Source organism: Hippocampus zosterae, chromosome 6 (assembly GCF_025434085.1).
Source record: "Hippocampus zosterae strain Florida chromosome 6, ASM2543408v3, whole genome shotgun sequence".
Classification (NCBI taxonomy): domain Eukaryota; kingdom Metazoa; phylum Chordata; class Actinopteri; order Syngnathiformes; family Syngnathidae; genus Hippocampus; species Hippocampus zosterae.
The window spans coordinates 16218188-16243331 of record NC_067456.1 but is presented as its reverse complement, the minus strand read 5'-3'; the positions used below and the strand labels follow the sequence as shown (position 1 = coordinate 16243331).

At 41.5% G+C, this 25144-nt stretch overlaps 1 protein-coding gene across 3 annotated transcripts; it reads left to right on the top strand.

The window, feature by feature from the left end:
* The first annotated feature begins 1673 nt into the window (after window positions 1-1673).
* syn1 (synapsin I) lies at window positions 1674-16267 on the top strand. Of its 3 annotated transcripts, none has more exons than XM_052068598.1 (14): window positions 1674-1915; window positions 2228-2560; window positions 3803-3863; window positions 4952-5043; window positions 5621-5777; window positions 5869-5958; window positions 6444-6506; window positions 6588-6730; window positions 6813-6887; window positions 6983-7085; window positions 7177-7317; window positions 7845-7914; window positions 12915-13356; window positions 14432-16267. In XM_052068598.1, exons 2-14 carry the CDS (start codon window positions 2238-2240, stop codon window positions 14559-14561), a joined length of 1890 nt encoding a protein of 629 aa, XP_051924558.1. In that variant the 5' UTR covers window positions 1674-1915; window positions 2228-2237; the 3' UTR covers window positions 14562-16267. The 3 variants fall into 3 exon arrangements, with proteins under 3 accessions (XP_051924558.1, XP_051924556.1, XP_051924557.1); XM_052068596.1 differs by having other exon boundaries at window positions 1675-1915; window positions 14464-16267; XM_052068597.1 differs by having other exon boundaries at window positions 1675-1915; window positions 12915-13360; window positions 14464-16267.
* Window positions 16268-25144: the final 8877 nt, after the last annotated feature.

The following is a 25144-nucleotide window of genomic DNA, read 5'->3' as shown; positions in this document are numbered from 1 at the left end:
TATAATTCTCAATACCTTTGGAAGAGACTGTATCTCGTCAGGAAGGGCCCACCAATAAGATGCACATGGGCATTAAGTTACTCTCAAGTATAATATGAACTACTCAGTGATGGGACACTGCTGTAGAAAGAATCATTTTTAATACTATTTTCTGTGTCCTATAAACTTTTAAAACATTAAATTATTGTCAGAAATCATTTGCATGATCAGTGTGTGTCATGGTTTTGAAATGTTTGTGTTTTGTTGTCAGCTCCAGCGGGAGTGGAGGGCGTTCCCTTCAGTGGCGCACATGTCAAGCATTATAATCATTATCTTCGGACTACTTATGGACTGCCATGCTGTAACATGTGGTGGTGTGAGCCAAACAACAAACCAACCCTGTACATGTGCCGCCGGACATCTGAAGGAGCAAAGACTTCTCGAGTTTCCGCAAACACCTGTTTATTCTCAAACAAATAACAGTTCCTCAGCTTCACCACACGCGATTCATGAGCACAGAGGTCAGGTACACCCAATCGAGTCAATGACAAAAATAAATAAATAATAATTAAAAAAGCGTTCTCCGAGGTTTATGGAAAAACTTATTTTGTGTTTCTTTGTGATTTGGTTTTCTTGACAAGCGATCTATGTTGTAGATTTTTTTCCTTGCCGGTTGCAAGCGCCTTTTATTATTCACGGTATGCCTGGCTCAGAGTACCAGCGATCTCATTTGTACCTTGTCAATCTTCCTGGTTTTTGTTGTAGTTGTAAATACACATTTTTGTCAAATACTTTTATCTCAGTCTACATTTGTGGGATCCACTCCTATGCAGATTATTCCGATCGTAACACTGTGCATCAAAGTGATAGTTCTTTGCATTAATCAGTACACAGTATATCTTAATTTATAAAAAATAACATCTAAAATGTTGGTAACTCTTGCATTATATTGCAAAATTTTCATGTGAGATGGCTAAGTATAAAATGAATGAATGTTCAAAAGAACAAGATTATGGGCCTGTATTAAGACTAACTCCAAATGTTTTGCACATACAGGGAGGCAATGTAACATCTATAAAAAATGTTAATACCACTTTTCCATAGCACAGGTTGCACATCTCGGAGTGATGCAGTGCAGCTGTAAAATACTGTGTACATTAAATCTGAGATTCCCCCCCCCCCCCCCAAAAGCTCTTATATTGCTCACATTGTATTGTGCAGCTGTAATATTGCTGTCAAAAAGACAAAGAAAAACAATATTGTATTAAGTCAAAATACCACTGTTGCTTTGGGTGACGTATCGGGGATGCAGCAGAAATACAATATCCATATGCTTGTTGAGGCAACAGGAGGCATCATGTCTGACAGAGCCAGGCCCCTTTTTGCGGCTTCTCTCCTCAGCATCACTTCGCGTCTTTGCTCATAAACTTCCGTAAAGTCGCACATACACTCCACATTTCCGGAAGTGTTTCGGGCAGAGCGACCAGGAATAACTGAATCGCATGCGCTGCTATATTCTAAACATAGCCAATCGAACATCGATATAGATAGATTAGCATGGTTTTTCAAAATTCATAATCGAATTTGTGTCGACGGCGCTGATTTGTCATTTGAAGCTGAAAATAAGAGCAAATAACGGAAACGTGTTGTCCCAACCTATGTAACTTGATGCAGATTCATTTTGCAGTCTACCCAACCCCGCCCGCCAGCCTCAATTGAACGCACCGCGGTGACGCAGGGCAATGTGGAAAATTTGTGACCGGAGGGGAATGACACAGGGCACGGCAGTGTTAAGCAGGAATCACTTTTGATTGATGCACGACCTTCGAGGACAAACCTGTGAATTATAATACACCTAACCGAGGGCGGTCCTTCCTGTGGAACACTGTAAAACATCGACACAGTTTTAAGGCGGATCACTTGGATACACTCCCAGGTAGGCTTCGTCGTACAAGTAGCTTCATTCAGTAAACGCAGACACTCAGACCATATTTTGCTTAGTCAAATCAAATCTCACTGCTCACTCCAATTTCATCCGTGATGAGTCACTCTCAAATATAGCGGCATCGATTTAATTCAGAATCGTGAACAATGTAAATGTATATTTGCTCATAATTGGCCATACATTAAGTTTCCCGTTAATGTATGAGGGGAAAATAGCCCATGGTCCTTCCAATTAGACTTGACAACTTGTGCGACGCATCCAGTGGGCGGACACGTTTTTTTCTTGTCGTCTTTCACACCTCAGAGTCTCCATCATGAACTACCTTCGTCGCCGACTCTCAGACAGCAATTTCATGTCCAACCTGCCCAACGGCTACATGGGCGATTTACAGCGCGCCGAGCCCCCGCCTCAGCAGCAGCCGAGCCCCGCAGTGTCTCCGGGGCCCTCGGAGAGACGCCAGCCTGTCAGTCAGCAACAGTCTGCGGGCGGAGGTTCTGGCTTCTTCTCGTCCATATCCAATGCTGTCAAGCAAACCACGGCCGCCGCCGCAGCTACCTTATCCGAAGCGGCCGACCGGGCGGGGGTCTCTAGCAGTGCTAAGATCCTCCTGGTGGTGGACGACCAGCAGACCGACTGGTAAGAGCAGAAGAGTCTAGACTGCAATGTGGGCCACAACGTGTCCCATTACCTTTGTCTCTGTTGAACAGTATCAGCATATTGTAAATATAACGGGTTTTTTTCCATGACCATAAATATTCATACATGTTCTGCATGCTATAAAAGGATGCATAGCCCTGTTTGCACAAATACCTTGAGCTCAAGATGATTGACCTATTTTTCCCAGGTAATTGGTATAAACATGGGTCTTGGTGTCATTTGCTTCTATTTTTACATTGGATATCTAAAAGTTAAAAATAAGACAGACGGGATCTGCCAATGTGACTGACACAAGCACGACGACGTAAGCTTTGAAAAATGATCCATCAAAAACAAGTCTTGCAAATGAACATCAGGTATTGTGTAGGACATTATGGTGGTTATGTGGTTAGCATATTTGCCTCCCATACAGTTCTGACATTTAGGGTTAAAATCTCAGCCTGCTTGTGTGTTTGCTCGTTTCCTCGAAGTAATCTGACTTCCTCCCACATTCAAAACAATTCTGGTTCATGTTTCCATGCATTCTCTATACCACTTGTCTTCACAAGGGTCCTACATAAGATTTATTTGAGCAGGACATCTGTGTACATTAACTATTATTTTTCATGGCCAAAAATAAAATGTTTCCATGCTGTTTCAGGGTACTACATGCACTACAGGGACCTGAAGCTAACTATAATGAATGTAATTGACTTATTTTTCCCCAAAGTGTAAGAAAGCAGGTTTCTGTCACTTATTGTATTTTGCATTTGATTTTGAAAGGGTAACCTTACATGCCGATGTGACAGACACAGCGTCAATGAAACTCTTTTGACAGTCTGGTGACCAGTCTAAGGTGTACCGTGCCTCTTGAACAAAATCAGGCTGGAGAGCACAGCCTTGGGTGACTCTCAGATAAGCAGTTTAGAAAACCGATAGTAGTTGTTTTATTACGAATGGCCACATTATTAGGTACACCTGCACAATCTAAGTCCAGAACAATAGCCGTTTCTGTGCTCCGTTTTGATTGAAGCTGAATAATTGGATTGAATTTTATTATTTTTGGGAGGTTGAAGTTTCCACATAGCTCTTGCATAAAAACAGTATTCAAATCATACAAGTTTGTCAATGTTTTCGCACTCAAAGAAATTTCCAATCAGGATAAGCAAAGCACATGACACCACATTGCATATGTGACGTTAAGGAATAAACATTTGATTTCTTTCCTTGTTTCTCATAAAGGGTGAGAGTTTTTAGAGGAAAGAAGGTCCACGGTGGTGAATATGACATCAAGGTTGAACAGGTAGGTGTTACATGATAACATTTTGTACATTGGCTCTGCTCATTGAATGCCGCTGCTCGCCTCTTGACTGGTACTCGTAAGAGGAAGCACATAACTCCTACTCTGGCATCACTTCACTGTCTTTCCATTCATTTTAGAGTTATTTTCAAGATCGTCCTCTTTGTTTTCAAATCTCTGAATAATCTCGCGCCACCTTACCTCTCTGAGCTCATCCGCCCCTACACACCTGCCCGGCGCCTCTGGTCTGTGGACCAGACATTATTAGAAGTACCAAGAACTAAACTGAGGCTCAGAGGGGATCGAGCCTTTTCTGTTGCTGGTCCCTCTCTCTGGAATGACCTCTCACTGAACATTTGGCAAGCCTCCTCACTGCCCATCTTCAAAACCCTCCTAAAAACTCACTTGTATTCTTTGGCATTCGACTCAGCATGACTTAGATTTGTTCTTTGTTTTACTGTTTGGTGCTTTCTACCGCCTTTATTACCGATTTGTCTTACTGTTTATTGTGCATGTTAAATTGCTCCATGTACAGCACTTTGTATGCAGCGTTGGCTGTTTGAAAGTGCTCTATAAATACTGTTGACTTGACTAGACTTGACATGACATTGCTATTTTTGTGTTCACTTGTGCTGTCCAAAGAGCAAAGAGCATTTACATTTATCCGTGAGGTATTATTATTAGGATGTACTTATTTGTTATCTGAGTAAATTAGATTTATAACAACGTGTCCAGTAACATTTTAAGTACCGGTAATCCTGGATTATGTCAGTAAGTAATAAAGAAAATGCAAGGCAAATGTGAATGAAGATATTGCTCATTTTCAAATTGAAATATTATTTTTGACTTTGACAATATAGAAACATTCAAAAGGTTTTAATTCTTTGTACTCCTTCTCTCTGTCTTGGTGGCTTTGTCCTCTAATTTGATCCTTCGTTCTAATTTTCATTAATTCCCATGTATGAAGGGTATTAGGAGGCTGACTGACAATTTTGATTGTACCTTGTTTTGTTATGATTTGTCACGGTCAACGTGGTTGTACAGTAGATGAAATTGTTTGTTGTGTCTAAATCTCATCACTTTCTTTTTAGGCAGAATTTTCTGAAATCAACCTGGTGGCTGACTCGTCGGGCACCTACACAGTCAGCATTGATGCAATTAGGAACGGCCATAAGGTGACCAAGTAAGTGCAAGTTCACTCTAGATTGGTGTCTAATATGGCTATTATGGTGGTACAGTTTTGTCTTATGTTGATGGACACAATATAGACTACACCCACAAGAAATGAAAATGAAACAATGGCAATATCCTCTATGATATTTTTTTGTGCTATTTTTTTGTGGTTAAAGTAGACTTTGCCATCTGTCGTTGTTCATCCCTGAGGTGCTTGATGGGGTTGAGGTCAGGCAACAATGAGCCAGTCAACTTTCAAAACCAAGCGAAAACAAGAATGCTTTTATGGACTTTAATGTATTCAATGGAGCACATACAGTACATGTTATAGAAAAAGAGCTACCCCAAACTATTACACAGTAAGTGTATAAGTGTACAATGTCCCTAAGTCAGCTGTGATAGACTCCAGCTCACAGGCAACCCTCATAGGGATGGTGTATAAAACAGATGGGTTTGTGGATCGAGTCTTTGTTCCTTGAAAACAATTGTCTTCACATCATTTTTTTAAAGAGAGTATTATCGTTCTATACATCTGCCATTTACTCTATTTGCCTTCTTTGTAACATTTTGTAAATGTTTCTTTCCAGATCCTTTAAACCAGACTTTGTGCTGATCAGACAGCATGCTTTCAGTATGGACAAGAATGGAGACCACCGAAACTTAGTTATCGGTCTACAATATGCGGGACTGCCAAGTGTGAACTCTTTACACTCTGTCTACAATTTCTGTGACAAACCATGGGTGGTGGGTTGTTTGAAAGTCTCAAACCATATTCTATTTGATGATCTGCATTGATGTTGGAAAAATATTTGAATTGTGTTTTTGTTTATTCTAGTTTGCACAGATGTCAAGGTTACACAAACAGTTGGGTCCAGAGGAGTTCCCACTGATTGACCAGGTTTATTATCCAAACCACAAAGAAATGGTAAATTCCAACATATTTATTACACACAGACACACACACACAAGCCCTCCACTTCAACATGCGGGCATGGTTACCTTTACGAGACCAGCACGTCAATATTCCATCATGTGCACCTTCGGACACCAATCACGTATGGTCTGTGTCTTGTCTCAGGAAATTCAGTTTCAGCTTCATTTGAGTTTCTGCATTTGTCATCAGGGTTGTCAAATTCTGGTGAAGAAGGTAAAAACCCTGCCATAGTTTGGCTTTCGCCGTGGGTGCTTCAATCTAGAGCTCATTTTCCTGCCAGTTGAGTCGAAGCACCTGTGGCTAAAGCCAAACTGTGGCAGGGATTTTACTTTCTGGACCTGGATTTGACACCTCCGTTTGTCATATAATGAATGTGATATCATTTGATACAATCAAAAATGTATTCCAGAAATACAAGAGAGATGCTTTTTTCCTTCATGAGAGTTGAAAATAATCTATGTCTACTCTTTTATTAGATAACGTCCTCTCAGTTCCCTGTTGTGATAAAAATGGGCCATGCTCACTCAGGAATGGGAAAGGTAGAACTTCATTTCAGATTCTTCATTGAGAATGTGTGAGAACATGTTTACTTTTTCATATTTGGATGCTTGCTACCATAGGTGAAAGTGGACAACCAATATGACTTTCAAGATATTGCCAGTGTTGTTGCCCTGACCAAGACTTATGCCACATCCGAGCCATTTATTGATGCCAAGTATGATGTCCGCATTCAGAAGATTGGTGAAAATTACAAGGCCTATATGTCAGTAGACCATTTAAGTAATCACTTGAGCTCCCATCTGTTCAAAAAGCAAATGCTCACATAGTTTTATTATCATCAACAGGAGAACATCCATTTCTGGCAATTGGAAAACCAACACAGGCTCATCAATGCTTGAGCAAGTGGCCATGTCAGACAAGTAAGATTCCACATGATGTTAGTTGTACTTGACCAGTGCTTGTGCTGTGAAATGTCTCATTCAGGCCAACAGTTATGCTCGGCATGATGCTACAGGTACAGGATATGGGTGGACACTTGTGCCAACATCTTTGGAGGTTTGGATATCTGTGCCGTGGAGGCTCTTCATGGCAAAGATGGAATGGACTACATAATAGAGGTCATTGGAGGCGGGATGATCAAATCAAAGAAGTGCAGGCTGTGCGGGCTAAAAAAGTGACCTACGAATGCATTGTCCTTTTGGTTTCTAGGTAGATGACTGCTCAATGCCACTGATCGGTGACCAGCAGGATGAGGATCGTATACAGATTGCTGAACTGGTGGTTTCGAAAATGAACCAGATGATTCTACCTGCTTCAAGCTCCTCTACAGGCTGCATGACAGCAACACAGGTGCACAAAGCATCGAAAGCGCAACGTTTCTTTAACTGAAATATTTGCTGAAGGAGAAATATAATCTTAACAAAAGCAGCTATATACATTTGTATATATGTATATATAATATATACACACACAGTATATTATGCAGGGAGATGGCCACATAGATGTACAACATTGTCTGTACATGAATATATAATTCCAGGTTCTTAGTCAAAATAAAGAGAGCTCTATCTGCAGACTGCAATCTCATGTCATTCACACTTTTTATATAATGTGCAGTTCGAACACATCACCACCTGCCCCATGGGGCCATGAGTCAGGTCTAGTGCCATTGAAGCATTTCCTTATGGGACAGGTTGTTTTAGTGTCAGTGGAAAATCTGAGCACGACCACGCATATTGACTGCTGCCATGCAAAATTAGTTACGACAGCAGGAAACATGACACTCGAGGGCAGAGGTAAAAGTCACATTTAATCTGCTTATTTGAGGAATAAATAATGTTTGTTGTCCATCCATTTCTTTTTGTTTTGCATTTTAGAAAGCAGTTTCTCCTCAACCTGTGTCCCAACCTAGAGTTCCACAGCCTCAACAGCGACCCTCACCTCAGGGTAAGAACTAATTGACTACAAAGACAAGATATTCAGTGTTCAACCTGATGAACTATATTGTGTTTTTTTTTTGGCAACTATTTTCTCCATTTGATTTTGATGCCTCCACCACATTCCCAAAAAGCTGGGCAACAAATTGTGTTAATCATGGTTTGAAAAGTCAAGGTTTCGTTAATTGCTAAAAGTGTTTGTCATTGGTAATGAGCTTTTTTCATTTTTGAGGGGACTTTTAAGCAGGCAATATCCAGCTGCAATATGATTGGCTTCTTGTAGTCAACTCAACTCAACTGTATCTATAGAGCCCTTTCAAACAGCCGTCGCTGCATACAAAGTGCTGTACATGGAGCAACTAACATACACATATACAATAATAAAGCAATAAATCAGTAACAAAGTGGTAGAAGGCACCAAACAGTAAAACTAAGATCAAATCTGAGTCATGCTGAGTCAAATGCTAAAGAATACAAGTGAGTTTTGAGGCGAGTTCTAAAGATGGGCAGTGAGGGGGCTTGACGAATGTTCAGTGGGAAGTCATTCCAGAGAGAGGGACCAGCAACGGAAAAGGTTCGATCCCCTCTGAGCCTCCGTTTAGTTTTTGGTACTTCTAATAATGTCTGGTCTGCAGACCTGGGGCGCCGGGCAGGTGTGTAGGGGCGGATGAGCTCGGAGAGGTAAGGTGGCGCGAGGACATTTAAAGATTTGAAAACAAATAATAGGATCTTGAAAAGAACTCTAATATGTATAGGGAGCCAATCAAGGGATGCCAGAATAGGAGTTATGTGCTCCCTCTTACGAGTACCAAGAGGTGAGCAGCAGCATTCTGGACCAGCTTGAAATGCTTAATGGACGATTAGCTGACTCCAAAGTGCATTGTAGTAATCGAGCTGAGATGTGACGGAGACATGAATTACTGTCTCAAAGTGCTCATGAGAAAGGAGAGGTTTTACTTTAGCCAGCTGCCTAAGATGAAAGAAGCTGGATTTAACAGCGGCACCAATTAGTCATTTTCTAAACATCTTCTTTTTGAAGTTGATGATGAGAGGCCAAAGTAAAGAGTTTTGGTAAAGCACATACCGGATGCCTTGACTCTGTGCATAGTATCATGAAATCTGATAGAATTCCAAGAATTCCAAGAATTCTTGGAGAATTCCAGAATATCCAAGTATTTCGGGGTACAATATACTGTTTATTGTCAGAATGGACGGTCTCTGGCGTGTCATGGGTCTTGCGGCAGGTCAGTGACCCAAAGCACACTTCAAAAAACACCCTAAATGGCTTAAGACAAAGTGCCGGATAGTTCTGAAGGGGCAGGCAATAAGTCGGGATCTAAATCCCGACTAACACCTGTAGGGAGATTTCAAAACAGCTTTTGGTAAGAGTTACCCTTCAAATCGAGAGACCTTGGTGCTGTCTGCAAACAAAGAGGGGGGCCAAAATTCCAGCCGAGAGGTTGGTGATTACAAGAACTCATTTATTTCAGTTATCTTATTTTTTCAAAGGCTGTATGACTAAATAATAAGTTGAGGGTGCCAATAATTTTGTCCAGTCTATTTTTGGAGTTCAGTGTGGAATGGCCAATTTGTCTTTTTTTCACAGCTTTTTTTGTGGTGTTCCAATGCAAACAAAAGAAATAAACATCAATACAGAAACATTTGTAGTTGCTGTATCTTTCAGTGTGACGTGGTGTATTCTCTGTTTTGGGCCACAACTGTATGCTGCCATCTAAGTAACATCTTTTTCAAGGACTTCTTGCATAATCCATCAAGATAATGCCAAGTCACACTCTGCAGGGGTTACAACTGCATGGCTTTGTTGTGAAAGAGTGCCACTACTAGAATGTCCAGTCCAGACCAGCCTCCCATTGGAAATGTCTGGGTTATTATAAAGCACAAAATATGTCACCGGAGACCCCGGACTGTTGAGCAAATTAAGTTATGCATCAAGGAAGAATGGGAACAAATTACATTTTAGTGTCCACAGTTGCCAAACTCTATCATTCAGTTAAAAGAAAAGGGGATGTATGAAGCTTGTCCTAGCATTTTTGGAAGTTGTTGTATGGATTTAAAAAAAAAAAATGTATATATACACACACACACTATCCATCCATCCATTTTCGGAGCCGCTTAATCCTCACTAGGGTCGCGGGGGGTGCTGGAGCCTATCCCAGCCGTCTTCGGGCAGTAGGCGGGGGACACCCTGGATCAGTTGCCAGCCAATCGCAGGGCACACAGAGACGAACAACCATTCGCACTCACACCCACACCTAGGGACAATTTAGAGTGTTCAATCAGCCTGCCACGCATGTTTTTGGAATGTGGGAGGAAACCGGAGCACCCGGAGAAAACCCACGCAGGCCCGGGGAGAACATGCAAACTCCACACATGGAGGCCGGAGCTGGAATCGAACCCGGTACCTCTGCACTGTGAAGCCGACGTGCTAACCACTGGACTACCGGGCCGCCCCACACACACTATATATATATATGTATATATATATATATCAGAATCAGAATCAGAATCATCTTTATTGGCCAAGTATGTAGAACACACAAGGAATTTGTCTCCGGTATAACACGCTGCACTAGTATCATCGTAAACAACAAAATCATTGAACCATTTTAGAGTAACCAGTAGTTTTGTAGTACCATTTTGTGGTGCAAGAAGAGTGACTATGTCAGTGACTGTTTAAGGAGTTAATGGCTTGAGGGAAGAAGCTGTTTAAGTGTCTACTGGATTTGGTGCGCATGGATCTGTAGCGTCTGACTGAGGGGAGTGGCTGAAAAAGGTGGTGGGCAGGGTGCGGGGGATTCAGGAGGATTTTCCGTGCCCTTGTCTTGATTCTTGCAGTGTGCAAGTCCTCAAGAGTGGGTAGGGCGGTGCCAACGATTTTTTTCTGCCGTCCTAACTGTCCGTTGAAGTCGGATTTTGTCCTTTTTTGTGGCGGCCCCAAACCAAACCGTGATGGAAGAACACAGGATTGATTCGATGACTGCCGTGTAGAACTGTCGTAGCACCTCCTGTGGCAGGCCATGCTTCCTCAGCAGCCTCAGGAAGTACATCCGCTGCCGGGCCCTTTTCAGGATGGAGATGGTGTTGACTTCCCACTTCATGTCCTGGGAGACTGTGATTCCCAGGAACTTGAAGGTCTCGACGGTTGACACAGGGCAGTTGGATAGTGTGAGGGGCAACTGAGGAGAAGAATGTTTCCTGAAGTCCACGATCATCTCTACAGTCTTGACCGTGTTCAGCCCGAGGTTGTGTCGGCCGCACCAGAGCTCCAGCTGCTCCACTTGTTGGCGGTACGCAGACTCGTCGCCGTCTTTGATGAGACCGATGACCGAGGTGTCGTCTGCAAACTTTGATTTTGACAGCTGGATCTGTTGAGGTGCAATCGTTTGTGTAGAGAGAGAAGAGCAGTGGCGAGAGGACACATCCCTGTGGGGCTCCAGTGCTGGTGGTGCGTATTGATGATGTTGTTGCTCCCAGTCTCACCTGTTGTGTCCGTCCCGTCAGGAAGCTGAGGTTCCATTGGCAGATCGTAGGGGACACACAGAGGTGGAGTAGTTTGGGGGTGAGGAGTTCCGGGATGATGGTGTTGAACGCAGAGCTGAAATCCACAAACAGAATCCTTGCGTAGGTCCCTGTGCTGTCGAGGTGCTTGAGGATGTAGTGCAGACCTATGTTGACTGCGTCTTCCACAGACCTGTTTGCCCGATAGGGAAACTGGAGAGGGTCCAGCAGGGGTCCAGTGACGTTCTTTAGGTGGTTCAGCACAAGGCGTTCAAAGGACTTCATGACCACAGACGTCAGGGCGACAGGCCTATAGTCGTTCAGGTCCAATGTTGCCGATTTCTTGGGAACTGGGATGATGGTAGACTGTTTGAAGCAGGATGGGACCTCACACAGCTCCAGGGATCTGTTGAAGATTTGTGTGAAGACCGGAGCCAGTTGGTCAGCGCAGACTTTCAGCCAGGAGGGGGACACATTGTCGGGCCCCGGAGCTTTCTTGATCTTTTGCTGCTTGAAGAGCCGTCTCACGTCCTGTTCGTGGATCTGTAGTGGAGAAAAAGAGGGTGGGGGGGTAGGTAGAGTGGTTTCTGGTAGAGGTGGGTGTGTGTGGGAAATGGGGGTGTCCTTTTCAAATCGGCAGAAAAACATGTTTAGTTCATTAGCAAGACCCTTATTGTTCACTGTTTGGGGGGATGGCATTCTATAGTTAGTGATATATATAGTTAGTATATATATATATATATATATATATATATATATATATATATATACATACACACACACTGTATATCTATCCAGGGGTGCCCATTAGGTACATCCTGATCTACCGGTAGATCTAAGACAGGTCCCAAGTAGATCCGAGGAGTGTCGAGAAGAAAAAAGAACAAACAACCATTTGTGTGTCTTTGTACATGTTAGTAATATATTTTTTGTGTTAATATACACTGCACACTAATCAGTCTCATTTTCACAAAAAATATATTTAAAAAATAAAATAAAGCAGGTAAATCTTAAATTTGTGTGTGTGTGAATGCGTGCGCGCGCCGGTAAGGGTAGATCCCGTGAGGTTAGTTGATCGAAAAGTAGATCTTCGATCCCAAAAGTTTGGGCACCCCTAAACATTACACACTTGAACATGAAATATCTTTCTAGTGTTTTCATTTTAATATCGGTTGAAAAGGATTGACAAATCATTACATTTTATTTAGGTCTTAGAGAACACCCCAAATTTATTACAATCAATATTTTTATTTGAATATTATTGTTTGAGAGCCTTCAATATAAGTTTATGCGATCCACACTGTAATAAAATCAGCATTTGCACTTGAAGTCTAAGGTTGTATGTGTTAGATAAAATTCAGTGGTACATCCTCATGCTTTTTCAGAAATAATCTTTTAAAAAATTAGCACTGTTTTGAGAACAATTTCTGGTCATTTCCAATTCCATTCATGTGGTCCATTTAAAGGACTGTGATTGTCTTTTCCCATCAGGTGGTCCTCAAGAAGGTGCTGCTGGTGCTGCACAGGCCCAGCAAGCTGCAGGGAGCCCGGGTTCAGCTGAAACAAGTTCCCAAGCCAAGGTCAATCAAGGGCCTCCAGGGCAGGGTGCTCCTCAGCGAAGCCAAGGAGGGCCTCTTCCAACTCAGAGGCAACAGTCTTCCACACAGCAGCAACAAAGACCTCCATCAGGGGGTGCTGGTCAGAAACCTCAGCAACAGAGACCTACTCAGCCCCCTAGACAGCAATCACAAGGAGGGCAGCAGAGAACCGCTGGCCAGCAGGGGCGCACTGGTGGGACCACTACACAGCAGCCACGACCAGCCGGCCAGGGCCAGGGAGGTCCTGGGGGACGCCCACCACTGCAACAAAAACCCCAGCCCCCACAAAAACCCAGTCAGGACAGCACGGCATTTGGCGGTTCCCCACAACTGAAGTAAGTAAGTGTCATCTGGACATCATATTAATGAATATTTCTGGTCGGCTAAAACAAGTGTACTGTATATGACCACCCGTTGTTGAAAATGTCATTCATTTAAAGAAGAAGAGAACCTTACACCTCAGATCTTTTTACATTGATATCGGCATGAGATACATCTATTTTCTGTTTGTTATGATTCACTGGAATGTGCATGATTCTTGTTCTTCAACAATTTCAAAATGTTACATTTCAGTGATCAAGACCCATCAAACAAATACTGAAAGTGAGGCCTGGTTGAACATTTTTTGGTGCTATAGTAAAACACAAAACCAACAAAACAAATGAAAAACGTACTCCCACATTCCAAAAAGATGTGCCGTGCGTGTTTGTCTAGCCGTGCAATTATCTGGCGACGGGTCGATGGAGCAGTCAGCTTGGATAGTCTCCAGCACACCTGCGATCCCAGAACATATAAATCTTTTAGAAAATGGATGGATTGTGAAAAGAGGTTGACTGACCTCGGTGGAGAAGCAGTAGCTCACAATGTCTGTGCTTGTGGATCTCAGAAGTGTAGGTTGACCCTGAAGTCAGGGATCTCGAGTTGTTCCATACCAAACTCATCCAAGGGGTGCTTATACCAAAGTTTGACCAAAAAAAAGTTAAATATACTCACTGTAAGAAATGGGATTCATATGGACCACAGCAACTTGCATAGATCTTGATTCATGTTTCTTTAAGTGACCAAAATACGGAAGAAAATCACTTGAGGCAATTGATTTAAGGTAGTGGTAAATAAATCAATAAATTGAGCGCTTTGACTGAGGCGAACTCGATTAATAAATAATATAAATGACAGCCATGTCCACCAAGCATCACATAGCATCCAGTGGCATCATTCATTTATGATTCTCTCTTTCAAGCATCCCCTGAATAAACACAGTGACGGTGAACGCATTTCTTGAAAGTGAAGTTTCCACTCATACCATTTCTCCTCTTTTCTTACCATGGTCCAGTCTTTTCATTCCATGGGTTTGCTGCATGCCGTTAATAGCCGCTTCCTCTCCTCTATTGCCATCTCCTGTCTTTATAGCAAATCTCTTACCAATACCTTCAACATTCCAGAAACCCCAGCGCTACGAGCCAGCCTTAACCAGGATGAGGTGAAGGCTGAAACCGTACACAGTCTACGCAAATCGTTTGCCAGTCTCTTCTCAGACTGAGACGTCATCATCATCATCATCATCATCATCATCATCATCATCATCATCATCATCATCATCATCATCATCATCATCATCATCATCATCACCATCATCATCATCATCATCATCATCCTCCTCCTCCTCCGTCTGGGCAATCAGCCCCCATCAGGGACTTGCCGCCCAACCCCACCCCACCCGGATTCCACACCCGCTATGGCTCTCGCTGGTGCTTCGCGAGGTTCACTTCCAGGGCCCTCGCCTGATTATTGTTGGAGGGTTGTGGGGCAGCTACTCCCACTGCCCACCGTTTCGGTGGGGTGAGCGCTGGGCGCCTCACCTCCCGGTGAGACCCCACCTCCTTCCCCGCCGGCTGGTGGGTATTTAGCCGTGTCTGAGGCCAAAGAGCCCCGCCGTTCCCCCCTCGCGCCACTCTGAGGCATCCCACCACATGAGGCATCATCATCATCATCATCATCATCCCATGCTCCCACTGAAAGAAAATAGGCCTGGCACACAGAAGGACTGCTGCTGTCCCAATTCATATAAGCATGATATTGAAATGTACGTAATCACTGAAGAGCGCCTATTCCACAATGAACCAAGAAGACAAAACCAAGTCTGAAACATTCCTGCCTAGCCACGATCTTAAATTATTCTACACACACTACACAAACGCCTGTATATGCATGAGCACACACAAACTAGAATGGCCGCAAAATACTACTTCCACTTGTTTATTGGCACTGCGACTCTTAAGTTCAATCTTATTTTGATGTACCAACCAACCAAATACAATTATGCTCATAGTCGCACATGACTGTAAAGTTGTAGAATGTCCGGCTACTGTTTGAGTTATTGGGCTCCATAAGGTGATGTTTTAGCTGCATGTCAACAGGGGGCAATGGTTGTGTTTTCCAATCTTGCACATTGGCGCTTGTAAATGTATTGTCACGTATGTTCGGCTAGTTGAAATGAGCCTTGCCAAGTTAGCCTTGTAGACCTTGTGAGTGTGTTGCCCCACTTTCTTCCATGTTTTTTCTACTTGCACAAAAACACAAGTTAAAAAAAAACTTCAATCAAATGGAGCCGTCTCAAAGGATGTCCACTTGATTGCGACTTGTATTTATGAATCCTCCATTCTGTTTCCTGTGGTTGTTTACCAATGGTGGAGGAAAAGCATGCATTCAAATGAGGAAGGTTTTTATTTTTTTAATTTACAATGCATTTGCACACAGTTTAGAGCAGAGTTATACTTGAAATCGGTTAAAGTAAGTGATGCTGAGACTGTATTTTCAGGTTTTATTCAACTACTGTACCATTTGACAAAGCAGCTACTTGGCTTTGGCTTGGCAAAACAGAACAATGCACTGGGCTGCAGCACAGAATGATGCAGTTAGCAAATGCAGTTAGCAAAATATTCACAGATTTTTAACACATCTGCTCAATTTTAAATCATGTTTATTAAAAATGTATAGTTTAGAAGTCAAAAACATTATGCACCTGGCGAATGGTTGCCCAAAAAATATGAAGCCAAGGACTGTCACATATATACTGTATGTCCATCTGTAAAATAAACACATACCGGTACTTTGCTAATTAACTGTATGTGCAGATTTGTCGTCGATAAAGCACGTGTGCTGATATAGTTGTTTCTCCTCTGCACTGACAACCAAATCTATGGTCATTATTGCATATGTACATCCTGACTCGAAAGGAAAACTAAACTCTAGGCACTAAAATGTCTTCCGGGGGAATTATTCCCACTTGAGTGTGTATCTATTACGGCAATATCTTGCTTTTTAGAGAAGACCCAAAGTGTAAATGAGTCCTGGTTACCCAGTAGATTCCTCATGATGTCCTTGTGTGTTGTAGCTGCAGTGACTCCTTGTGCTCTGTGGTGCATACATGTGGGAATGTTCTGTAACGAGTCAAAACAGATTGTCGTGTTGCACAGAACCTTGACTGATGCAGATTGTCACCTTTATTCTTATTCTGTGCTAGTTGATATTTAGTGTGTTTCTGAACCTCTTTTTTTTGTGTGTGTGCGAATTATTGAATGATTTTGTTGTGCAATTGTGTCTGAATGATTTTAAAGATTTATTTTCCTTCATGAAGCAATCTGGTGCTTGAGAGTTAATGCATTGGCATAATGCATGTCAAATGGTTCTTTTTATTTTTTTAAGACAGTTTGCCATGTCACTTGACAGGTAATTGTAACTGTTTGTCATATATTAAGTGTATTGTAAAATATTGTTATATATTGTTTTAAATTCTGTCATGGTAAAGCTTGCCACTGACCTGTGATATTATTTTGTTTTGAGCAGATTTCCTATATGGGAGCTCTATTTGGCTGTGAATGTAACTTTTTGCTTTATGCATTGTTTATTCATTGTGGAAAGATAAAATCCTTGTAGATGTGAGTGGGAAATTGAGATGATTGCCAATTGATGCCTGACATAAAGTTAAAAAAATTATAGCTGTAAATGAAAAAAAAACGCTGAAGTGCTGGCTTATACAAAATTAAAATATATATTGTAAATGATGGTGGATTATAAAAGTATATGTAAATTGATGTTATATGCAATGTTTGTATTATATGATGTGCAAATGAATGTTATTGAAATATGCACATGCCAATAAAGTCAGTGACCAACAAAACTAATAAAATTGACTCTAATATGCAGAATGCTTTAAATAATTACTGCCAATTGGTAACCAGATTTATTTTTAATTAAAATTTAACCCACGCAACATATCGGGGGTAAATAAATAATGGCAAATTATTTTGATGCTATTGCTTTGTTCTGCACATAGATCTCCTTTCATCGAATCTTGATTACAATAGTAGCAGTGTGCCTCACGAATCAATGAAGTAATTGTACTTGTAGGCATTTGACCACAAGGTGGCGTAAGCCTGCATTGAAACTGCCAAGAACAAGATACTACTGTATACTGTGCTGATTAGATAATTCATAGAACAAAGAGAAGCAGATTGGGTTCGTATTGGTTTATATTGGAATGAGCAGTTGCATATTATCCATTTGAAAACAGTGACAAAGTGACAAATACTGTACTGCATTGTTAAAAAGCTTATTGTTAACACGGTTTAAAGAAGCAGCAATGTAACAGCTTTCCATATGAATCCATGCATTGTCTGTGTGCCCACCGTGGATAAATGAGGGTCTTGTGAGATAGCACTGCCTGCTGTATTAAAAATACAGCGCAATTATCATTATTTATTGCAATACTTTAATGTTGTATGACAGGAACATGATTGGTTCAACTGACAACTACATAGGTGCAAGTCTGAGAAAGTCTTTAAATATTGAGTGATGTGGGTGGCATGGTAAGCACATCCGCCGCAGTTCTGAGGTCAGTTCTGAGGTTGAGGGTTTCAATTCTATGTGGAGTTTGCAAAGCATGTTCTTCTCTTGCTTGTGTGGATTTTTTGTAGGTATTCCGACCTTCTCCCAATAAGAACATGTTTCTTTGCTTAAAAGAAGACTATAAATTGTTTTAGGTATGTTTGTTTGTTTGTTTCTATTCAAATTTTCCGGCAGCAAGTCCAAAGTGTACTCCACCGCTTACTCAATGTCAGCTGTAGAATAGTGAGGCTAAGTGGTATAGAAAATGGGTGCTTGAAGTTTAGTTAAGCTAAACAGTGAAGCACTTAAGACTGGCATCCAACCCCTTCAACTCAATAAAACTGAGATTATTAAATAGGCCCTCTTCTTTAATATCACATATTCCCAGAGGAGTGAAAGCTGTTGAGTATGCAAAAGGATTCCATATCCAGTAAATTTTGTGAATGTGAATGTAATGGGCCAAAACAGAAAGGTCCACTGAGTCTACCTCGTTCCATATCCATAATTGCAGATGGTTGCCTAAACATGTTTTTTTTAATGTAGTGTGAAATACGTTGAATTCTTCCTCACCTCAGTGCAGACTTAAGTAGAAAGACAGCAAAATCCAAATTCCAGGGAAGTTACATGACAACACTCTATAAGGTTAATGTGTATTCACAGTGCTATAATATGCTTGCTTGCATTTCTTTAGATGACCAGTGCTTTATTTAATTATTTCATTGCAAATTAAATTTGCTTAGAAGGGGTGATGCCCATACAATCAGAGAAGCCACTGCGCCGTTCACTGATGATCAAAGCTACCCAATGAAATATAACAGAAAAGAAATGAAATATTCTCCCACATGTACATGTTTTAGCCATTCACTTACAGACTATAATATAAGAGGTCTAAAGTAAAGCATGGGAGGGAAGTGCTAGCAATATATGTGCTCTGTTATGAACAGAAAAGCGACAAAAGAGAAGGTGCTTGGAGTGATGCAGGAGGCCTCACGACTTCTTAGAGGTAGGTTATTTCGAGAGTTGACCCATTTAAACAGCCATATGAAGCAGAGAACACAAGTGCATCTGGATGACTGCAGTTGCCAACCACAATACGTAATTACATGGTGTCCATTTAAGGTGCAATTAAATCAGCACGTTGAAAAAAGTGTCAAAGCTAATTTGCAAGTTTAATTTGATGGGTGGGTGAGCAAAATAAACAACCGCATTCGATTGTATGTTTAAAGGTCCTGCTTTATTATTTTTAAAAATACATTTTGGAGATCTGGACTTGTAAATAGGATGCACTGATTAACACAATGAAACTTGCAGTGGAAATTGAACCAATTTGATAACTTAGGTGGTGGCTCAAAAGGTTTTTTCTACCAACCAACTGGCCAACAAAAGTAATGATGTGGATGAATCACTTGGACAATTGCAAACAATTAGAGTATGCTTTGAAATTTGTAAGGGACAGTTTGGGAATAGCCTCTTTCTCGCTCAGCTTGTCTGTGACATAAATCCATAGAACTATAGTTGGATGAATTTGGTGTGGAGTACACAGTTTCATTAAAACATCAGTGGGATGAACTACAAACGAGAGATCATCCCCAAAACATGTTCCTACATCTTGCACCAAGTCTTCAGTGGAAGACTGATAGCAGTTGTAGAGACATCAGCATTGCTGTGCAGTGTGGTTCATGAGTTGTGAGGCATAATTACCTAACTCAGGGGTTCCCAACCTGCTTCTCCAATGAGTCAATGAAGCCTTCAAAAAGAGATTTGTCACCAAATAAAAGCGCCCTGAGAGTTTAATACTTGGTGGCTGCTTTCCTCAGGCAAAAAAAAAAATCAATATTGCTAAAAAATGTATCCCTCCCGTGACTGAGACAGCATTGTTGTTACCCTTGTTATGGTGTTAGTGCTTCTACCAAGCTACGTACTTAAAAATAAACACAGTGGATTCTGGTTAATTGTAATGGCATTGATTTGTTCTGACGGCCCACTAAAACCCCACGCCCATGTCGGTGAATGGTTGCAACTTGCCGTTCTGTGAAGGGTATGAACTTTTATGGACCAGAAAAAAAGATTGGGGACCACAGAGCAAAACGATTTTGCGCTTGTAATGGATATCATTGTGAAGTGTGAGACAAGGTAGTGGCTGACCTGTGTAGCTATACCAGTCCATCCATCTATCCATTTTCTGATCTGCTTTATCCTCACAAGAGTCGTGCTGAAGCCTATCCCAGCTGTCTTCGGGCAGGGGGGGGGGGCACCCCACCCTCAACCAGCTGCCAGCTATACTAACATATACTTAAATATTTACCACCATTTTCAACATATACACTTTCAAATACTATTTCAGAGTGTTTGTATTCATTAGTCGGTGCATTATTCACTAATTTCCCTCAGCCTTCTGTTTGCTGTGTTTGAATGGTAAAATTGACTTGTACCAACCACAACATACAACCTAAGGCCCTTGCATTGTACTGTTGTTGAACGGGGGGTAAACACGGTCAATGTGAAGAAGGGGATCACTGTTTCCTCCTCACTGAGACACAAAAGAATTGTTTTGTTCTATTTGATAAAATGGGACTCGAATGATGGCTGTATGCTAAAAAGGCAAATGGTGAAATCAGCCACTGTTTAAAGAACGAATGAAACTATGACTAAGAACATTTTTCTGTAGGTGTGATGTGACAGTCTTACATAAGAATTTCACAGACACAGCGCAACCACAAATAATTCCGATAATCAGAAGCCCTTTACAGCCACTTCCTTATCTTCCCCATTCTAAGCTTACACACATGACAGAGTCATTCGTTAGCCAACACGGCAGATGAGGAAGGATGAGAGAAGAGTGCGTGGTAAAGATTTAATTAAGCCTCACCAAGGGATGTCGCGGAGTGACTCCGGAGAGCAGGACAGAAGAGTATGTGTTTGCTCAGTGCAACTGGGAATAATATCCACTCTATTCTAAATGTTGACCCACATGAGTGTGGGTAGTTGTCAAGGCATCTTCCCGTCTTTCAACCCTCCCAGAAGGTGTCTCCTTATGGTAAACCTTATGTTAACAGAAATGTACTGTAAGTTGAACATTTGGAAGAGGATAGATATACACATGCCACAGCATTCATGATTTGAGACAGAGTCCTACTTCAAATACACTTGCAATACAATGTATTTGCATGTTGTTGTGATTTTCAACAATGACGTGGATTTCTATAGTTTGGATGACTCCCATCAGCGCATTACTTCATTCCCTTTGAAATCTATTCACTCTCTCTTGCTCCTTCCTACTCAGTGTGTGTTACCATGGATACCACTCCCAAATGATTTGGCTTATATACAGATTTGTTGTGTTGTGAGTGTTGCTTGGAGTAGATGGGAATGTTCTTTTTTTCTGGAAACAAAGTCACCAGACTTTGCCAAGTATGATGAGCCAGATTTCATTTCGAGGTAAAATGTGCGCGCGTGCGTGCGTCCTTGTGCGTGCGCGCGCGCGTGTGTGTGTGTGTGTGTGTGTGTGCGCGCACATAGATAGATAGATAGATAGATAGATAGATAGATAGATAGATAGATAGATAGATAGATAGATAGATAGATAGATAGATAGATAGATAGATAGATAGATAGATAGATAGATAGATAGATAGATAGATAGATAGATAGATAGATAGATAGATAGATAGATAGATAGATAGATAGATAGATAGATAGATAGATAGATAGATAGATAGATAGATAGATAGATAGATAGATAGATAGATAGATAGATAGATAGATAGATAGATAGATAGATGGGTGCATTTGCCCGAAGTTAGCTGGGATGGATAAATGGATGGATGGATGGAATGCTATTTCAATCAATTCGGACAACGTATCAACGTAACATGCTCCTCCAGTGAGCGATGGCGCAGCACTGGAGCAAATGTTGCCATGTGAACACCCCTAAAGGTTCTGTAAATCTGCTTTCCGCTATGCTGAAACTATAAAATGAATCTGGGGTGAGAGGAGTGGACAGGGGATTATTCCATTGAGGATTTAAAAGCTTCAAGTGGACTTTAGTCAAGAAATGCCCAAGAGAGAGATTGCCAATACTTTCCCAACACCCTTTCCTGTTACCCTTAAGTCTCAGTGTGCCACTGACATTAAGTAGGCTGCACTTACTGTACACTATCTATTCTCATCTACTGTAATTATATGTAATTCAAGAGTTGAATGTGATATAATAAACATCTTTTTATATTGCGATGTGTTTGCACTGTTTTGGTTTACCATTTAGGCTAGACACATTACGTTCAAACACGCTACGAAGTCACTACACATTGCATCTTCATGGCATTCCTATAAATCTCCATACAGAGGAGAAATAATCCATTCCATACATATATGGATCTAACATTGAGTTCTTTACATTACAGATAACCCAAATAATACATTTGAAGAAAGCAACACATTTAAATTATCGGTTTAGCAAACAGTTGTATGTGAATGTAAAGTTTATTTTTCCTGTAGCTACATCTCTAACCCTGTCAGTCAAAATGGATATCTTTACAAAGGCTTAATTTTCTGAAGGACAAGAACACATTTTTCCAAGAAGCCCACTGACATCCTATGATTTTCTGTGATTCTCATGAGACCTTGTCATACTACACAACTTCATCGCATACTTCCGTCAAGATTCAAATCATCAGCACACGTCCGAGGAGGAGGCAGGGCACGAAGCTGTTGTCCTGTCGACGGGGGTATTATGTACATGTGTGTTGTTTCTATTTAAAGAAAGACAAGAAAGAATGAAAAGAGAGTATGCACCTGTTCCTGAATCGCGTTGAGAGTATATGTAACAGTATAATTGACTATGAATTCTCCAAAAAGACAAAATTGACCCAAGCTGAGACAGACTTTTCATCATCAGAGTGAAGTGGTGTTTCATTAATGTTCATTCTTTGATGGATTAAATGATTATTACACCTTGAACACAAGTACTTATAATCAGGAGAGAGCTATCGATTTTCTATCCACAAAGCCTTCAAGGTGCCTAAGACACCTGCTAACAGCCAGCTGACAGACACTTATGCCTGCAAACCAACAGCTGACATGAACTGATGCCAGTGAGCAGTGCTGCATAAGCGTGAGTCACACATGCTCACATATAATCCACTCGGTGGGGTTCTGAATGCCACACAATGTGATTTCCACGCTCGAGTCATACACGTTATACAGTGCAGGTTTGCAGGATTATTTTGAAACAAGGATGCATGAGCTAATTTGTTCTTGATCAAGCATGTGCCAGCAACAAAACTGCATATCATGCAACAAAATGTTTTCCTGGCTGATCAGCACAGCTCGTCTGTTGATTGTATCTACCGTGGGAGCGCTTCACTAAACACATTTCCTGCAGCAGTCACATGCAGTGAGCGAGATGAGGCTCGCAGCCAAGTGTCCCCACCATTGGTCATAATGATGCAGAGGCTATGCTAAGGTGAGAATGACGCCACAAAGGGTTAAAAGAAACCTCAACAAAACAAAGACGATCGATAAATTTGATCTGATCTGATCAATCTTTACTGGAATATATTAATTCTAAATACAGTATTGCAAGATTGTATCTTTTCTACTTGTTTAATTGGAAACTTAATGAAAATGCACAAATAAGCCATAATATACTGGAAGTCATTTTCTCCCCCCTCACACACAACACTAATGTTACTCATAAGACAACTTAAGTGGCTTCATGTCAGGGTTCCCTTCTGGATTGTTTTTGCCTTGAGATTGTTTCAGGCTCTGATTTAGATTGGAAAGGTTCAGATGTTGAATCTTTCACTCTTGTCTGGCATCCACTGTTGTCCAGACAACTGCTCTGTAAAGGCCTCAGCAAGTTCTTAGGCTATGTTCACACTAGAGCTCAATTCAGATTTTTTTGCCCATATGCAACCCTTACTTCATTTTTTTCATGTAGTGTCATCAGTGCAATTCCATTTTTTTTTTTCAAATTCAACCTGGGCCTCTTTTGTATGTGGATATAAACCAGATATGTATTCAGTGTGTCTGCTCTTTGAATGCTTATCTGTATATATCTGACCAATACGTCAAGGAAAAAGTCAGAAAAACCCATTTAGGGAAAAATAAGACACCTTGAAAAGGGCCAGCAGATTGGATCATTCCCTTTCTAGGATGATCAGGCGACAATGGATGCCGAGTGGGCAACAGTTGACACAGTATTATACGACACAATGTGTGATAGAATGACATGAAAGTCAATTCAACAAGATGAAAACGCTGCAGGGAGATGCCTTTGGAGAGTTGGATCGACATAACAGCATTTCTTTTTTGTCCATGTCACTCGAGGTCGTCACATCATGGATGCATTGCATTGTGATACAGCAAACTTGTGGAAGAAGTAGCTTTGGTCGGATGAGACCAAGTCGTATTTTTTTGGCCGAAACACAAAGCGCTATGTGAGGCAGAAAATGAGCACTGCTCATCACCTTGAACATACCATCCACACTGTGAAGTGGCAAGTCGGGTTGCTTTTCTTCTGCAAGGATGGATGGATGGATGGATGGATGGATGGATGCCATCAACCATAAAGGTTGGAAAAAAAAGTAACCATTAGAAAGTCCATCCATCCATTTTCCAAACCGCTTTATCCTCACAACGGTCGCGCGGGGTTCTGGAGCCTATCCCAGCTGTCTTCAGGCAGGAGGCGGGGTACACCTTGAACTGGTTGCCAGTCAATCACAGCGTACACATTTAGACAACCATTCGCACACACAATAACACCAAGGGACAATTTGAAGTGCACAATCAACCTACCATGCATGTTTTTTGGAATGTGGGAGGAAACCGGAGTGCATGGAGAAACCCACGCAGGCACGGGGAGAACATGCAAACTCCACACAGGAAGGCCGGAGACAGAATCGAACCCTGCACCTGTGCACCGTAAGGCTGACGGGTTAACCAGTCGAACACCGTGCCATCCATTAGAAAGTCTTCAAATGTAAAAACTATCAGAAAAAAGAGTTAAATATAATTCAGAGCATAAACAAAATATTTGTACGTATCTCCCATTATTGCAAACTGGAAACCCAACGTTACCAAAAATGTCTAGGCCGAGCGACATGTATCTACGTCATTTATTCAATTCATGAACTGTGAACGATGAAAATGCACGAGTTGGCGAACATCCCCAGCCCACACACGTGTGCGCGCGCGCGCACAAACACACTCACACGCACACGCACGTAACCACGC

Coding starts and splice junctions, on each gene's coding strand:
- syn1 (XM_052068598.1), top strand. CDS start 2,238: ATGAACTACCTTCGTCGCCGACTCTCAGACAGCAATTTCATGTCCAAC. Junction 5,959..6,443: donor ATCCAAACCACAAAGAAATG/GTAAATTCCAAC, acceptor CTCTTTTATTAG/ATAACGTCCTCTCAGTTCCC. Junction 6,888..6,982: donor CAAGTGGCCATGTCAGACAA/GTAAGATTCCAC, acceptor ATGATGCTACAG/GTACAGGATATGGGTGGACA.